The 18,411-nt window shown below is 53.1% G+C and overlaps 1 protein-coding gene across 4 annotated transcripts in view; it reads right to left on the reverse strand.

The window, feature by feature from the left end:
• The window catches only part of KCND3 (potassium voltage-gated channel subfamily D member 3), a 90,965-nt gene extending 73,912 nt beyond the window's left edge, over positions 1-17,053 (reverse strand). For 2 of the 4 annotated variants that reach the window (XM_039695757.1, XM_039695753.1), the window contains exons 1-2: positions 16,930-17,053; positions 10,730-11,914 (exon numbers count right to left, since the gene is read on the reverse strand). In XM_039695757.1, the coding sequence (XP_039551691.1) occupies positions 10,730-11,838 (1,109 nt within the window). In that variant the 5' untranslated portion in view covers positions 11,839-11,914; positions 16,930-17,053. Of the gene's footprint in view, positions 1-10,729; positions 11,915-15,118; positions 15,220-15,585; positions 15,720-16,929 lie in introns of those variants that run through there. The other 2 variants (XM_039695755.1, XM_039695756.1) reach the window with 2 other exon arrangements.
• Positions 17,054-18,411: the final 1,358 nt, after the last annotated feature.

Genomic DNA, 18,411 nt, shown 5'->3' on the forward strand with positions numbered 1-18,411 from the left:
CTGCCCAGGCACCAACGCAAGGCCGGGGTTTCGGATGGAGATTCACAGGGATGAACCATTTCAGGAGCTTTTTGGAGTTTCCTGGTCCTGCTCTGCAGTGCCTTAGGGGAAGGGTCTGATGTAAATGGGGAAGGAAAGTTACCAGGAGGTGTGAGAGGAAACGAGTCGTGTCGGTGCATCCTCGTCTGGATCCCAAATTGTGCAGAAAGGACAGGACTGGCAAAGAGCCTCTGCTGTCTGCTGATCCTTCCTGACATCCACACCTTCGGGAAAGGCTCTGCCATCACCCTGGGCTGCTGCTGAGCCTCGGGAGCCCGTGTGTGCAAACTGATGGAGCTGTTTACCTACGCTGGATCTACGGCAGGGCTTTCCCCAGGCAGGAATTCAAGCTTGTTCAATAGAGCTCATTAGGTAATGAGCTTATTCACTAAGCTCATTAGTGGTGGAATTCATCCTGCTCAGCCCTCTGCAGCCCAAAATCTGGTATCCCTTCAGCCCAGCTTACTGCTCGTGCTGACCCTTAGCTAGAGGGATGCCTTTGACCAAATTTCATCCATTTCCCATGTTTTCATTCAACAGCTGCTTTGCTGAATGACTGTTCCCATTATTTAATCTGCCCCGCTATTCCTCTCCAGCAGAAAAATATCTAAGGGGGCTGAAATCTTCTGTCTGGGGCGTGCCAAGGCTGGGGTGCCTTGCCAGCTGGTTTCAGGAGCTGCAGCAGGGCGTGTGACTCAGTAGGGCTCATCCTGTGCCGCGGTGGATGCTCCAGCCTTGCTGAACAGAAGGCTGGGCAGATGTAAGTGGGCAGCAAGGCGAGAGAGGCACCACGTAGAAGTTGTGATTGCCTCCTGCGAGCTGCCCGTGCTTGCCCATCTGCACACAATCCTGTGCTCCTGGGGGGAGGTCTGGAGCTCACACAGCCACGGCACAAGCCGGGGATTTCGTATTCGGGTGGATTATGCAGGGATAAGAGAGTGAGGCTGGTAGAAAGGGTACCGCAGGTGCGAAGCTGGGGGGGAGACAGGGTTTTAAATCTTCCCGAAGCAGCAGCACAACTGAGATGTGTGACAGTGAAGAATGTGTGTTGGCAATAATGCTTCATTGATTCGTGCTCAACGTGGTAAATTTAGGAGCTGTTTCTACTCATTTCAGACACTGATTACTAGAAAAAGGCTCTGCTGCAGTGGAGTAACGGAGCTGTCAGAGCCTGTTCCATCTTCCCTCACAAGAGGCAAGCAGAAAGAAGCAAGCGGAGCTTTTCTCACATTAATATTGATGACAAAGCCCAAGAAATGATGTAAACATCAAAAAAGCCCCACTAAAACAGGATTGTGATTGAGAATGAGTTTTGAGCGTGGTGGCAGGGAAGGATCAGTTTCTGCCTGCGCTGCCGGGCCAGCCGGAGCTGGAGCAGAGGAGCAGGAGCCCCTGCACACCCTGGCAGGGCTCCCGGAATGCCCAGCAGCACCGGGAGCACTCTGCGTGCCCTGGAGTGCCCCTGCCAGGGCATTTCACCCACGGGGGATCAGTGCTCAGCACTGGGAGCCACTCTGCAGCAGGGACACAGGGCTGGCTCTGCTTCCACTCAGCATTCCTGATCCCAGCTGAGGCCCCGGACTCAGGAGAAGGCAGCTCAGAGCAGCTCTCTCTCACTTCAGCTTTCCCTTTGAAGACAGCTTATTTCTGCCCAGGTTGTGAGAAGGGCTGCCTTGCACAATCCTTTCCCATTGAAAAATAAAGTGCTATTTTTGTTCCTACCACAGTGGCTGTAATTAATATTTGAGGAGGATGGCTGCCTTGTGCTCCAGATCATGCAAATACAGAGGAAAACGTGCACGTGTTGTCTCCAAATCACACCCCAAAAGGGGACGTGGGGCACACAGACATGGCATTGAGGATTGTGGCCCCACTCCTGGAACTGTCCAAGGCCAGGTTGGAAGGGGCCCTGAGAAACCTGGGATAGTGGAAGGTGTCCCTGCCATGGCAGGGAGTGGGAACTGATGAGATTTTTCCAACTCAAACCATTCTGGAATTCCATGAGAAAATAAGCAAAATTAAATAATAGTAAGAAGCGTTTTCCTTGGTGTAAACAAGGGGGAAAAGGGCTGCCTGGTGGTGGGGTGCAATCTTGTTATCAAGGCTGCACATTTGCATATTAAAGGCTGAAAATGACTCAAGGTTTTATCATCTGCTGTTTTCACATCTGATGTGGAGCCCTGCATCAATCTACAGGATGAGAAAAACAGCAGCACTTTGTGACTTGTGGATGGCAAAGGGAGTCACAGGGCCCTGAGCACACAGCCAGGAGCACGTGAAGGACGGTGGCCACAAAGCTCAGGGCTCGTCCCAGGGCTGGGGATGGGATTTGGCTGCCAGGAGCTGCTCAGGGTGCCCAGGGCTGATGGGGCTGGGGGATTTGGCTGCCAGGAGCTGCTCAGGGTGCCCAGGGCTGATGGGGCTGGGGTGGGATTTGGCTGCCAGGAGCTGCTCAGTGCCCAGGGCTGAGCTGTGGGGTGCCAGGGTGTCACTGCCAGGGAGCCTCCAGCAAACCCCAAGGTGGGGCACATTCAGCAGCAGCAGCTGCCTCCCGCCGTGTGTTCAGGACTTACAACTTGAATTGTTTGACCTTTTTCTGAGGCGGCTCCACAGCACAGAGACCTCAGAGCCCTGTTCCAGCTCAGTTCCAGGGGCTGCAGCCTCATGGCAAGGGCTCCACACAGCCCTTCCCAAGGGCTCTCTGGGCATGCACATCAGCCAGACTTCACAGCGTCCTGAAGGCAAAAAGCTGAGGCTGATCTGTGTTTGAATTCTGCTGCAGATGGCAGCCTGAGAGGAGAGCAGCAGATCCTGGGCAGTGCTGCCCAAGGATGCTGCCCAGCAATTCTGCCCAGCAATGCTGCCCAGCAATGCTGCCCAAGGATGCTGCCCAGCACTCGAGCAGGGCAGGAGGGAGCTGGGCACGGCTCTGAGACTGCCTAGGAACAGCTCTGAGCCTGCCTAGGAGCAGCTCTGAGCTTGCCCAGGAAGGGCTCCGAGCCTGCCCAGCATCATTTCTGAGGCAGGCTGAAAAGGCAGCGAATTCTTGCACCTTTGGAAGGGGTAATGAATTGCTTCCTCCTCTGGCAGGCGGTGATTTGACTTGCCACATGCCTCCCAGTAATTTCCCAGCAGGTTTAAATGTTGGAACAATGGCATTCTGTTAGATATTGATTTTAAAATAACTCTTCCACACTTAGTTGTAAGTTTAGGAGGTGAATTACAGCCCTTGAGTGTGTTCTAATGTAGCAGTGGTAAATAGTCAAATAGACACAGCCATTTCTGCGGGCCTTGTGTGTCCAGGAGAAGGCAGAGCTTGGCTGAACGCTGCCTGTCCTCTGCTCTGCAGGAAAAACACCCACCAGTCTGCCTTTGCTGGGGAGAATATTAACAAATTCAGGATGGAGGTGGTGGGGTTTGGCAGAAGAAAATTCCGTGCTCGGTGGAGAAGCAGCGAGAGTGGGGGCAGCTGGTGAATGACCAGATCACAGCTCTTTCCTTCTGCTCCTGCAGGGCAGCTCTGCTCAGGGAGGGATGTCCCTGGGGGCTGCCAGGGAACCACGCTGGCTCCTGCTCAGGAAAAGTTTCTCCCTTATCTTACACTTTTTTGTATTTTTTTTCCCTTAATGACGTGTTTCCATTACAGTGCCTGGAAGTCGGCTGGGCTTGATCCCAGCTATCCCCATCCCCAGAATCACAGATTGCTTTGGGGTGGAAAAGACTTTAAAGATCACCTTGATTTAATCCTCTGCCATGAGAAGGGACACCTTCCATGGCCTGGGACACTTCCAGGGGCAGCCAAGGCTGCCAGGGCCTCCCCACCCTCGCAGGGAACAATTCCTTCCCAATGTCCAGTCCAAACCTGCTCGCTTGCATTTTGAAGCTGTTCCCCCTTGTCCAGTCACTGCGTCCTTGAGAGCACAGATCCCTTAAGAAACTGCAGTAGAAACGTCTCCTGTTATTTCCCTGACATTAAACCCAGGTTTGTCTCAGGCTGGGGGCCCGTGCCAGTCCCGTGCCAAGGATGAGGTGCCCAGATGTCCCTGTGAGGATGAAGATGGCTGTTATTGGCCATCTGAGGATGAAGAGGGGCTGCCAAGACTCAGCACCTCCCTGAGCTCCTCTCCCATGGGCTGCAATCAGCTGAGGAACCTAATTAGTTCTGGCTAATTTGTTTCAGGGCCTTTGCCTTCTCTCCCTCTCTCCCCACTCTCCGACTGGCAGTGGCTACTCTGTCCCTTCTTTCCAGCTGATGTCTGTAAACTGATTACTTTTACTGGGTCAGCTCTGTTATGAAATTATCATTTTATGAGACTAAAAATAGCCCAGATCCAGTCAGCACGCCAATCACTTCCCTTCATCTCCAATGAAAATGCAATGTTATCTTTAATCTGTATTTCTCAGGCACTTACTGCGAGGCAGGTTAGAAAGAAAAGTGGGGGGGAAAAAAAAGAGGAGATCAGAAAAAAAAAAAAATCTGTACATCAGTTGCTATAGATGCATCCCTGCCAAGGCTTCCACTGGTAAATTTAGCAGTCACGTTACCATTTTAGTCAGCACCATTTCTTAGCCTTATTCAAAATAATTCACTTCTCACACAATGAGTTACCCTAAAGGCAAGTTATTTTGTCTTGCACATTAAAAATGGTGCGTTTGCACATACGTGCAACTGTTACAAATATCCAAAGCCACAAAAAGCGTAAGGATGGATAATTTTTTTTAAGAGAGGAAAAAAAAAAATCCAGTGAATTCCACATGCTCTAAGAATGAATAAAGGTATTTTAATACTTCTGGGGTTCTGGTGAATACAAATAGCTCAAAAATGAGATGCTTGCCTGAGATTTATATCAAGATAGTGAAGGGAAAAGGTTCCATCTGTAGTTTCTGATACAAAGACATTTCGCACACAATATCTGTAAATCCATTAGGAGAAGAAAACTGATACAGTTTTGTATAAGATGAAGCTGCAGTGAAGAGAATGAAAGCTCAAGGAAATGGCCTCTTTGTGTAGCTCCATCAGCTCATGCTTTGATTGGACTTTCTGTGTTAAATTCAAGCAGCCCTTTGGCCCGCGGACATAAGGCATTGTTGGCTGTGTGGGAAATGGTGAGAGCGGCGAAATTCCGGCACCTTCCTTCCCAAAGGAGCCACCCCGCATCTCACCCGTCCTCCCACGGGTGCTGTGAAATATGCAAAGTGGTGTTTCTGTCGGGAAGCTTTTCCCCATTCAGTGTGGCGGCAGCTCCCAAAGTCCTGACACGCACAAGGCGACTCCTGGCCCAAGCAGCGATCCTTCCCCAGGAGCCGGGAATGGCAGCGCTCCAGAGATGATTTGTTATTTCCCTTGCTGTGCACACGGCTCTTGGTGTGCCGGAGGAGGGTGAAGGAAGGTTACGATGAAGGCCTGGCCGTGCTGGCGGCTCAGCCCAGTGCCGGCGCCCTGGCCCTGCGTGCCACGGCCCTGCTCACGCTCTGTCCCACCCCAGCCTCCTCTGAACACCGGTACGGAGAGAAAACCCAAGAAATACGGGGGTTATAAGCAGGACAGAGCCTGGTTTCTTTCAGCGCGGTTGCTCAGGCGCCTGTTCTCTCGTGTTCACTCTGATCCACGCTGGCAGAGGCAGAGCCAAGGCAAACCAAACCAGAGCCTACCCAACCCCTGCCTCTACCTCCAGCCAACAAACCCTCTCAGAAGCTGCAGCTCCTGCTCAACCAGGCTGTTGACATATGCAGGGCTGTTTTATCGGCTCTCCTGTGTTAACCTGGTTCCTGAAATGAATTCCAGACGGGGCTGTGTTGTCCAAGTGCACTGAGCTGTGTCTTTCAAAGCCATTGACCAGAGCAGCTGCCCTGAAAGGGGGAGAGCGCTCTCAAAGCCATTATGGTGGTGCAAACTGGGAGGGTGACAGGCAGCCAGAGAGCTTCCACAGAGAGCTCCCCGAGGCGGTGGGAGCTCAGCCTTTCTGGGCAAGAGAAAGCTGCCCAGTGGATCCCTCAGGACAAACCAAACCAAACCAAACCAAACCAAACCAAACCAAACCAAACCAAACCAACCAAACCAAACTAAACCAAACCCAGCACCAGCCGCCTGTTCTCTCGTGTTCACTCTGATCCACACTGGCAGAGGCAGAGCCCAGGCAAACCAAACCAGAGCCTACCCAACCCCTGCCTCTACCTCCAGCCAACAAACCCTCTCAGAAGCTGCAGCTCCTGCTCAACCAGGCTGTTGACATACGCAGGGCTGTTTTATCGGCTCTCCTGTGTTAACCTGAAATGAATTCCAGACGGGCTGTGTTGTCCAAGTGCACTGAGCTGTGTCTTTCAAAGCCATTGACCAGAGCAGCTGCCCTGAAAGGGGGAGAGCGCTCTCAAAGCCATTATGGTGGTGCAAATTGGGAGGGCGACAGGCAGCCAGAGAGCTTCCACAGAGAGCTCCCCGAGGCGGTGGGAGCTCAGCCTTTCTGGGCAAGAGAAAGCTGCCCAGTGGATCCCTCAGGACAACCCAAACCAAACCAAACCAACCAAACCAAACTAAACCAAACCCAGCACCAGCCTCTGCTCCTCTGCTCCTCCCGCTGTGGCACTGCTGCTTTCTTGGCAAAAATGGCCCAAAGGTCTCGGTGGCAATTCCCTCCAGAATATTCCCTCCTTATAGCACCTGCCAGTGCCTAAAGGGGCTCCAAGAGAGCTCATTTAAACCAGCTGAAATTTAAATGTAGGGCAATTTACATGGGCATGGATTGACAGGGCAAGGGGAAATGCCAGAGGGCAGGGTTGGATGGGATATTGGGCAGGAATTGTTCCCTGGCAGGGTGGGCACAGGTGCCCAGAGCAGCTGGGGCTGTCCCTGGATCCCTGGCAGTGCCAAGGCCAGGCTGGACAGGGCTGGGAGCACCTGGGACAGTGAAGGTGTCCCTGCCCTGGCACTGGAGGGGCTTTGAGGTCCCTTCCATCCCCCCCACTCCCTCTGCTCCCTCCCAGCCTGGCTGCCGTGCCCAGCCAGCCCCGGGAGCTGCTCTGTGCCCTCGGGGCTGCAGGAAGGTTTTTGTGGCACTCAGGTTTTCACAGCTACAATTTGATGCCTCTGCTGCAGGTCATAGACACTGCCTAGGAGCCTGAAACATACTGCTGCTGTCAGATTAAATGAAAACAGCTGTAAAAGTGTAGAAAAACACTTTTTCTGGGCAAAGCTGGTGGGGGGTTTAGTGGGGGGACGGAGGTTTTGTGTTTGTGCTGCACATGAGGGGAAGCAGCAGAACCTGGGGCTTCCCCATCCATACTGCTCCCTAAAAGTGAATAAAAGTGAATATTGGCTGGGGCTGGGAGCAGCCTGGGCTGCTGGGGAGTGCCCCTGCCCTGGCAGGGGGCTGGAATGAGCTGGGTTTGAGGTCCCTTCCCACCCCAACTGTTCTGTGATTCCATGAAAACCAATGCACCAAGGGAACCAAATTCACTCGAATTAACACATTTCTGTGGAGGTGTAAACCCACTGCATATTGAATTAGCTAATTGCAGGGCAGGGACGGGGTGCTGGGGTGGGCTGGCACTGCTGCTCCTGGCAGCATCTGCATTCTGGGCTGGGCCAGGGTCAGAACCTCCTGCAGGACACAGCAAGGGTCTGCAGAGCCCAGAGCACTGGGGCTGGGAGAGCGGCGAGGGAGGGGATGGGAGCTGCTGGCCTCTTGAGAAAAATGTTTCTGCATGAATTGGAGAGCTGAGTTTGAATTAATTTTGAATAGTTGTTTCAGTAATTCAGATTGATTTAAGATGCACCCAAGAATAATGCTTTCATTACAAAGCCTCCTGAGCAAAATTTAAATTGTGTTGAATTAAAAACAGCCTCTGTTAAGCCAGGGCTGATGAGCACAGCAGAGGGATCAGAGATGCAGGGTCAGTATAATTGAATTCCTTTGCTTTGTTTCCCGCTCCAGAAAAGCTGCTGTACCTGTCTCCCTGGGCTGTTAACTGCCTAAGGAGCTGCAATCATCCTGAATGTCTCTAAAGTGACTTGCATGGTAACCCCACCAAAACCAGAGGTTATTTATTGCTGCTGGGCTTCACCTTCAATAAGAAATGCATTTCTATTGCATTTTATTTATGGTCAGTCTGGAAATGTGATTGTGTCCCAAAGGTGCTTGGGAATCTGGGAGAGCAGCTGATGCACAGTGCAGGGGAGGGTTAATGGTCCCCTGCTGTTGGCTCTGTTTGTTTGCAGTAAGTAAACTTTGGTTTTACACAAATGGATCTTAGTAACAGGGAGAAAGTTATCCTGCACCTTCCAGATCGCTCCTCTAAGGCACTCTGCCAAAGCAATGGTGGGATTCCAGCCCCAGGGAAAGCTGCACTTATCTGGGTTTGAATGTATTGGTGGTGAAAACAAACTATATCTATGATTTTGAGTTAAAAACTGTCGTGCTTCATGGTTTCTTGTTTTAAATGCTGACTGAATTATTAAGGGCAAAAGGCAGGAAATACTTAAGATCTCGATAAAAGCTCTGAGTGCTGCTGAAATGCAAGCAGCGGAGTGGCCAGCGCTGAGGAGGGCAAGGCTGATGGACTGGGAGCACGCTGGGGACCTTGGCTGCATCCTCTGCAGGAGGAATTGCCAGGACTCTCATTAGCAACAAGATCCTTCCAAACAGATTGAAAAGGCTTCTGAAGAGAGATGGATCTGAAACATTGCCTGAAAGTGCCAGTTTGTCAGAACTGGGAGGATTTCTGGGAGATGAAGGGCAGGAGGGTAAGCCCTGGATGGTGAGCTCCCCCAGGAGGGTTAACCCCACCCCACACAGGGGGAGTCAGGAAGGTGGAACAACCTGAAAGTCCCAAATCTGTACCACCAGAAGCCTCAGTTTTAAGACTTTGACAGCATTTTATAGGTCCCTTGCCAGTGAACCCTTACAAAGCCATGTTTAAATGCCTAATTTCTTCAGTCCATGTCAGCTCATTTCCAGCACTGGTTCCTCTGTGATTTCTGTGATTACAACAAATTGAGAGCACCCTGAGGTCCCTGGGCTTGTCCCTGTGTTCAGAAGGGAGGGCAGGGACCCAAACCGAGCAGAGCCCTGGCAGGAGCAGAGCCCCAGCTGCTCTCCAGAACGTTCTGCACGTCCTGGGGCCGTTCCCAGCCCACGCAGGCCAGCCCTGAGCCCACGGCTCCTGTCACAAGGATGTAACAGCAGAGTGTGAACGGGTGCAGGACGGTGTGAGTGCTGTTAAAGGGAATCTGGAAATGGAGCTGCATTTCCACACCTGTCCCCTTGCCAGAGACACGTGAGCAGCCAGCCAAGGCAGGTGTCCCCCTGAAGCTGATCAGATCCCGTGGAGGGGGGACCTGACCAGTATGGACCAGTCAGAACATGGGAAGCTCAGCTACAGCCTGGGGCAGGGCCGGGCTGCAAAGCCCAGCTTTGATTTCTACATTTTACCTTTCCCAGGGGAAGGAACAGCTTTTGCCATAAACCTGCAAACTTACTTAGCTATTAAAAAGGAAGAATAAGAGATCTTTAGGTGACTATGACAAACAGGTTCTACACTTGCACTTAATGAAGGAATTCAGACTTTCAGTTGTCACATGCCCAGATTCGGCGCCTTTCTGACAGCTGAATTATGATTTTAATAATTTAAAAGTGCTACTGTGAGCCTGTTCATGTATAATAGGCACAGAGAAGTGTTTAAAATCAAAAGCAGTTTAGAGAAAAAGTGGTCCCTGCATTACAAGGAGGAGAATTGTCTACATCTGAGTATTAAACTGTGTGAATTCTCCAGTGGGAAAACTCCTTGCAAAGTAACTCCAGATTTCCTCTACTGCTGTGACCTGTGGGATGAGGAGATTGCCCTCGATCCTGGTTCTGTGTGTGCCCGAAGCAGCAGCCTGCAATGCCCACTTTCCTCCACACAACCTTGCCAGGGTGAGGGTTTGGCCGTTCTGCTCCCAGGGGTTTTAGTTCAGAGCAGCAGAAACGCAAATCTATAATCTCAGTGGCAACATCTGTGAGACAGAAATGAAATATAAGGGGGAAAAGAGCCCTCCAGGCTACATTCCCCTTGCTTTGATTTCATTATCTTTGTACCTGTCCGTGGCAATGTTTGAAATTCCTCTGCAGCCGCCACAGCACGCTCGGTTCTCCAGCTCACAGCTAAACACAGACAAGAAGCTCCTGTCCTGCTCAACTGAGTGCAAACCAGATCACATCCTGGCCATCACTGAGCGTTTCAGTACAGTGACCCACAACATCCACTTGGATTCAGCAAATCTGTAGTTGCTGGCAAGTCAAGGGGAGAAACAAGGACTGACATTGCAAGGAGACACAGCAGACACATCAGCAGCTTTGTGTGAGACGCATGGCTGGAGCCAGTGTCGAGCGAGCAGAGCTCCCTCCCCAGCCCCTTGCACTCGGGTCAGCTTCTCCCTCCTGCAGGAATGCATCAGAACCTGCTACTCCACCACTCTGCTCCTCCTGCACTCCTTCACCGTGGTGCCGAGCATTTGTCAAGTGGGTGTAAGTGCTTTTTCTGGTTTATACAACCGCACGCAAATTGCACAAGTTGTAAGGCAAAGAATAATCAAGCCCCGAACACTTCCAGCCCCTTCTCGAACATGCACCCAGGAAAATGCTGAGGAGGAGCTGAAGTCAAGCTCCCAGTACACGCTTGCCTGCTGCTCAGGAGAAGGAAAAGTAATACTCACCCCAGTGTTGTCATGGTTACAATAGTGTACCAAAAGGAAGCAGGAATACTGGTGAATTTGCTCGCCGAGGACCCTTTCTCCGCATAAAACATCACAGTTGCAAAGATGATGATTGCCATAGTGAGGGAAAAGAGGAGAAAGCCAAGCTCGGAGGCACAGCTCTTCAAAGTGTAGCCCAAGATTCTCAGGCCTTGGGAATGGCGGGAGAACTTGAAAATCCTGAAAACCCTGAAAACCCTTAGCGTGACGAAGGCCCCGCTGACGTCCTCGTTGTTGGTCATCACCAGGCCGATGTAGTAGGGCATGATGGCCACCACGTCGATGATGCTCATCACGCTGCGGATGAAGCGGTAGCGGCTCGGCGCCGCGAAGAGCCTCAGCAGGTACTCGACGGTGAAGATCATCACGCACGCCGTGTCCAGGCAGAAGAAGGCCACGGCGTAGCGCTCCCCGCAGGGCAGCTCCTTGCTCCCCGGCACGGTGCCGCAGGGCACGGTCTCCACCACGTTGGTGATCACAGAGACGGCGATGAAGAACCCGGTGACGTAGTAAAAGACTAAGGCTAAGGTGCTGGTGTGGGGGTTCTCGAAGGCTCGCCACATGGTCTGCCGGAAGCTCAGCGAGGGCATGGAGCCCTCCTGGTTGTTCTCCGAGTCGTTGTCGTCCATCAGGCGCTCCGCGTTCTCCCGCTTCCTGTCCTTGTACTCTTCGTAGCAGCAGTCCCCGATGATCTCGGGGAGGATCCCGTAGAAGGCGAGCTCTTCGTCGTAGGCAGAGATGCACTCGTACCTGGGGTAGTGCAGCTTGCCAGTCCTATAAAAATTGAGGATGCACCTGAAGACCTCGGGGTCCCGGTCAAAGAAGTACTCCTTGGTGTCTTCGTTGAAGAAGAACTCCTTCTCCGTGCTGCCCAGGAGAGTGTCCGGGTACCTCTCCAGTGTAGTCCTCCAGGTCTGGAAGCGCCTGCCACTCACATTGAGGATGATCAGCTCATCCTGCCTCTTGTTTTTCTCCGTGGGAGCCAGCGGCATGGGGCAGTTGGCCACTGGCATCCATCCTATGGCAGCCGCCCTGGCGAAGGGCAACCACGCTGCCACTCCTGCTGCCATGACGAGGCCGGGCCGTGTTACTGGAGGTGGGGCTGGGGGTGCTGCTGGGACCTGCTGGCAGTCAGAGCAGTTCCATCTAGAAGGCAGAAGAGAAGAGAACACAGCACACAGTCATGCGGGGCGTCGTGCCCCGTTGGGTGGAAGAGCCCAGGATCAGCACAGACACGAGAGTCTGCAGCCACTGGTGCAGAGTGGTGTTGAACAAGGCACGTGACAATCAGCTCAGCGGGGCTATGGCATTATTATAGATCGAAATTTTGAATAGCAAATGATTCCTCATTAAAAGCATTTTAAAAGTAGCATAAACACAGTAATTTATATTTGCTTCCTCACAAACAAGACTAATCCATAATTCCCCAGGTGTAAGCCTCCTGTGCTCATCAGTTTAACTACAGCTGTCAAGAAAGAGCCGGGAACTCCAGCGAAATCATCCTGCAGTGGAATCATACACCACCAAAGCCCACGACTGGGCTTAAAACTGCATTTCCAGTCCTAAACAAGTTCAGGATGTTCTGAATCTTGCACTAAGGACATCTTTAGTTGAAAGAAATGGAAATTTTTCTCTGGTTTTCAGCAGTTCTCGTCCATCTTTAATGCATGGCCTGGCCTCAGCAGCAGTTTTCTGCTGCTCTCTTTCTTTCAGAGCTGGGCTTTACTCCTGGCAAGTACTGCAGCCCTCCACTGGACCAGAGGAAAATTCTGATTTTTGGGGAAACACTGCTCAGAACACCTGAGCACCAGAAAACTTCAATCCCAGGGGTGAAGGCTGATGGCTTAAGCTACCAAATACCAAGAACATCAGAATGAAGGAAGGCCCCAAAGAAATTTAAGTAGTTTTTGTGCTCTGATCTAGCCATGCATTTGTTTTATCTTTTTGATCTTTGGTCAGAGTTCTTGCAGTTTTTAACTTTTGTTTTAACTTGCTTTTACTTTCACTTCCCTAGTGCTTTCTAATTCTACCATGAAATTAGCTGAAGAAAGGTGCCATTATCAGATCAGATGCATTAGGAGCCCTATCAAAAGTCAATTTATCAATGGAAATTCCATTGATTCCACTGAGTCAGGCCCTCAGAGCCTAATTGTATCTTTGCAGGCAGTTTTACTCTAAAGTTTTTAACTTACATGAAAGCTGCCATTCCAGCCAGTAAGGCTGCAGCATTATTGATTCCAATGGGCCATCAAAATACTGAATAAAAAATGATGGAATGAGTCTGTGGTGAAAATGCCTGAAGTGCTCACAGAAATGCTCTTCCTCTTCAGGGCAAATTAACATTCATCACCTTAATGTGGAGCATCTTCCTATGCAATTTTACTGTCTAAAGGACAATTGAAATCCCTCGTGCGAGCATCTTGCTGCTGCTGAAGAGCTCTGGTAATTACGGAGCACATAATAACCCACAGTGATGCTTATCCCGAGGAGGCACCGTGCTCATCTCACAGCACTGGAGCAAACATCTCGCAGCATTTCTCTCTCAAGAGTTGCTCGGTGTTACAAAGCAGCAGCGCTTTTCTCTCCCCCCAGAGAGGAATTTAGTGCGCACAGCACTGGAGCAAACATCCCGCAGCATTTCTCTCTCAAGGGTTGCTCAGTGTTACAAAGCAGCAGCGCTTTTCTCTCCCCCCAGAGAGGAATTTAGTGCGCGAATCGCGCCTGGCCGCCCTGGGGACGGGGCTGAGGCACAGCTCAGCACTGGGAACCTTCCCTGCACGACTTTGGAAAGCCCCCAGCTGAAAGGGCATCTCCAGGGGCTCGGGCTGCACCCTTCTACCACCTCGGATGGATCTTTTAACTCTCATGAAACACTTCAGAACAGGAGGCAGCAAAAGTAAGAATTATTTCATCCATTAATCACCAAATATATACAGGCAAATAATTGAGAAACCAAGAAAAGTCATCTTGTTCCTGCTTTCCCTGCTGGCAATCTGTCTTCCCTGGGTTTTAATTTCACTTAGCAGCATCACCAGCGTCCTTCTGCCAGGACTGACTGGTGACCTGACCAGTTTGAGCACACTGGATCCTCATCTCCCCTGATTTCTCAGGGGAACCACATTAGAAATCTCTTCTGTACTTTCATAACTTTGTTGTAGATTCCAGGTTACCTACATTAGCTGCTGAGGCACTATAAATACTTCACATATAATTGTTCCAATAAAGCACTGGTAACTCATAAGTGACTTACACATTTTTAAATCAATTTTTAAAAGACAAAATGGGTCCTTTCATGCTGGCAGTATATGTGGGGAAGTTATAAATACCTCAGCTATGAAAGGGACAGGAGATTAAAGCAAAAGAGAAAGAAAGGGGAATTCTTCTGTGGAAGTTTAGTTCCCATTTCTCTGTGTCCAAGAGATGCAGCTGGTTAGAACAACAGAGTGCACCCAGCTTCATTCTCAGAGTTACACGGAATCTGCCCCGTTTGATCCTCAAAATACAAGAAGAGGAGTCTTTTTCAGCTGTAAATCATCCAAAGGACCAGAGCGAGAAGTGTTGCAGGGGTTTTGCTTTTTCTTGTCCATGAGTCCTTGGAACTCTACCACTCCCTGAAGGAAGTGGAAGGAAATTGGGAGAAGGAGCAGGGACTGGATTTGTAATTCTGACCTGCACAACCTCAGCTGGGTCAAAAAAAGATGAAGTAACAAGTTTATCCAGAATGTAGAATTCCAGAATGTAGAAAGAATCCCCTTTTTCTGCCTGCTTGGATTTTGGTAACTGCTAAGCAGTCTGTTTAGGCTGGAAAGCAATTGGCTGGACTCAAAATCTAATGTACTGTTGACAGTGTCTGGAGCTCTCATAGAAAACAGACACACTCTAATTCTAACAAGCATATATTTAGCTATATCCATATTTCTAATTTTAATTACCATAATTTCTGCATGCAATCTAAAAGGAACTGGTTCACAGCAGACCGGCACCCTGCTGATGACATTTAGAAGACCTGGTACACAAAATAGAATCATTTGCCTCCTGATTTAAAAAAAGTATCTGTAGAGAAAAGAGTCTGTTTTCTTCAGATAACTATGGGGATGATGAAACAGTCAAATTGGAGAGAAGGCTGAGCAGGAGCCCCTGTCTCCTCCCAGCCCTCCTGATCCCTCCGGGTCCCTCCCGAGCTGCGCTGGCTCCGCTGCAGCCGCTCCAGGGGCACGGGGGTCTCACCCCAAAAAAACCCTGACAGCCAAATCCTGACCCAGCCCGGGCCAGGACAGCTCAGGAGAGCTTGGCACGGAGCAGTCATGACTGTTCACCCAAAGGGTCCAGAAAGAAAGGATGCTTTCTTACCACCGCAGCTCCCACGGCAATGCCACACTGATCAATGTCTCTCCATCACCTCAAGAGAGCAGAGACAAACCCAAAACCTCCGTGCTTCCCTTTCCAGAAGCAGACAGGGCTGCTCTGAAAAAGGACCCATAAACATACTGCAAGTTTCTTGGTGAGACACTGCTAAAGGGAGCGAAGAGCCTGGAGATCATCCCTTCTTCCCTCTCCTGTCCTTGTTGGGTCAGGCTCAGGCAGCAAAGAGACCTTTGCTTTAAAGCAAAATATGTCAGCCCAACTCGGCGTCTTCTGTCAGCCACACATTCCTTCCCCTCCGCAGCAACACCAGAAAATGAAACTTTCTGCAAAACACTCACTCCCTCGGTCTGTCGGGGCGATTTAGGAGCAAAAGCAACAGGCTTAGGAGAAATGCATGCGAAGTTCTCCCCTCCCAGCGAGCCCCGAGAGCCCCGTCCTGCCGGCTCGCTTACCTGGAAGGGAAAGCCCAGAATAGGGCTGGATGGGGGAACGGGAGGGAAGGGGAGCGGGCTCTCGGGATGGGAGCGAGCTCTGCCGCCTGCCTCTCGACTCCCTCTCGCCACGCAGTCAGGAGCAATCAGTGAATGCGATCATCATCGGGAAAGTATATATAGAGAGATGACTAAACAGCTTCTCGCTCATCGCTGCCGACACGGAGGCTCTCCCTGCCTGTCTCCGGAGCTGCCCCCTCCCCTTGCAGCGCCCTGCTCTGCCCCGGCTGCCCAGCCCAGCCGGGCACGGCCCCGCTCGCACCCCGCGGGCTGGGCAAGGGCGGTGCGAGCCCGCAGGGCAAACGGAGCCGTTAAATACCGCCAGAGCCTGCCCTGCATGCTAATGTGCCGAGAGAGAGCAGGGGGAAAGCAGGGCTGAACTCCAGGGCTCTGTCGCGGAGCTGCCCGTGTCCCTCCTGGCTCCCGGTCAGGCGGGGACAGGGCAGGAGCGATTCCTTCTGGACAAGAAAAGCAGCTATTCCTGCAGCAGCCGGCACCCACACCCACCGCCTCGGCCCGGGCGGGAGGCTGCGTTCGGGAAGAAAAAGAAATCATTTGCATTTAAACCCATCTTTCCCTATCTTCTTCTCCCTTCTTCCTTCCCAGCACCTTTCTCTTTCCGCTCGTCCTGCTGTTCTGGCTCTGCTCCTTGGCAGCTCTCACCGCTCGTGTCTGCACACCGCCTCAGCATCCCTTTCATCCATCCCCGCTCAGAAGTTGGGCTCGGCACGCTCCGAGACCCGGCAGCCTCGCTCATTTCTCCATTTGCTGTCGAACCTCCATCAAGCAAATGACCACAAGCCCAAATCAGAGCGGGCCAGCCCTGCCCTGCTCCGCCGGGCAGCTCCGGGCGGTGACTGCCGCGCCGCAGCCACAGTTGATGACTTCCATAAAGTCACAGCGGCAGGGACGGCAGCGAGCGGGGCTCGGCCGCCTCGGCATCGCCTCCTCGGCGGCTCGGCAGCGCGCTTACCGGGCCGTGCGGGGCCGTGCGGGGCCGTGCGGGGCCGTGCCGGGCTGGCATCGGCAGCGGCGAGGGGCGGGAGGGGAGCGGGGCTCGGGGTGGGAGCGGCCGGTGAACCCCGGTGTGAACCCGCACCCCCGGCCGGTGTCCCCGCACCCCGGGGCTCCCCCGCCCCGCTCGCAGGTGAACCCCGGTGTCCCCGCACCCCGGGCCGGTGTCCCCGCACCCCGGGGCCGGTGTCCCCGCACCCCGGGCCGGTGTCCCCGCACCCCGGGGCCGCTGTCCCCGCACCCCGGGGCCGCTCCCTTCCCGCCCCCCTCCCTCCCGGCAGACCCCCTCACCTCCGCAGGGCGCTCCCGGCCGCGGCCGCCCGCCCGGTGCCTCCGCGGCCATGCGGCTGCCGGGAGCGGAGCGCGGGGCTGCGCGGAGTGCGCGGGCGCGGGGCGGCGGCGGAGAGCGGCGGAGAGCGGCGGAGAGCGGCGGAGCGATGGGGAGCGGCGGAGCGATGGCAGCGGTGGCTGCGATGGGGAGCGGTGGCAGCGGTGGCAGCGGTGGGAGCGGCCGGCCCCGCGCGGCGCAGAGCGGAAAACACGGGTGCACTTCTAGACATGTAACCAGCCAGAGCGCCCGCCCGCGCTGCCGCCGGCAGGTGTCACCCGGAGCGAGCGGCGCCGGGCGCGGCTGCCCGGAGAGAGCGAGCGCCGGGAGCGGGGAGCGGCTGCGGGACCCCGGGAGCGAGCGGGCACCGGGCACGGGGGGCGTGCTCTGGCCTCAGAGGGCTGACTGCTGACGGGGAGAGGGTGCGGGACCCACTGCGGGGATGCTGTGACCACCGGCCACCCCCACCGTGCGCTGCCCTCTGCCCGGGGGTCCCGCACCCTCTTCCCGTGCCCATTGCCCTCTCCGTCCCCGGCGTCCCGCACCCTCCCGGGAATCCCGCTCCCTCCCGGGGGTCCCGCCCCGCTCCCTTCCAGGGGTCCCGCTCCCTCCCGGGGGTCCCGCAGCCGCTCCCCCAGCCCTGTGTGTGTGCAGGGGTCTCTAAGGAGGGTCCGGGGGCTGCAGGGGTTGCGTTGTCAGGGGCAGGAGCTGCGCCTCCATGCATCACTGTGAGCCAGGCATGTGTGCTGGGGGGTCTGATGAGCCTCTGGTGCCTTGAAATGAGGGAAACAGGGTTTGGTGCAGCCAGCAATGGCCAGGGGACATTTTCCAGGTGCCTTTCTACCCAGAGCTCTAAACCCAAGACCTTCTTAAAGAAAAAAGCCAAATAAAAACAGGGAAAGACCTCCAAATCCTCAACATTTCAACAAATCAGTGATCTGGCTCTAGAAGCTCTGAAACCAGGACCCTGATCATGGAATTACTGAGCTTGGAAAAGACCTCCGAGATCATGAGCCGGCCTCTGACTGAATCCTGAACCATACCACAAAGTGCCACGTCCACTCCTGTGTGAGCCCTTCCAGGGCTGCTGACTCCTCACTTCCCTGGGCAGCTGCTCCAGTGCTTAACCACACTTGCAGTGGTGGCATTTCCCCAAGATACAACTGAACCCCAACCTGATCCGTCCAATCCAGGGTCTCATTTCTGATAATTCAATGTAATTATTAAAAAATAACACTAATTTCTGAGTGACAGATCCTGGGTAACCCTCCCCAAGCCCAGCCTCCCCTGATAACATTTGTAATCTGCATTAATGTGGCAGAGCAGCTAACAAGTTCAGGCACATGCAGTGTAGAATAATCTTTAGGTTTTGGATATTAAGAGTTGTGTGCTGGACACGTGAATAGTTTTGTGCAAAGTGAATCCTAAAACTTCTGTGAGAAACT

This window comes from Passer montanus, unplaced genomic scaffold (assembly GCF_014805655.1).
Source record: "Passer montanus isolate IOZ18808 unplaced genomic scaffold, ASM1480565v1 scaffold93, whole genome shotgun sequence".
Taxonomy (NCBI): domain Eukaryota; kingdom Metazoa; phylum Chordata; class Aves; order Passeriformes; family Passeridae; genus Passer; species Passer montanus.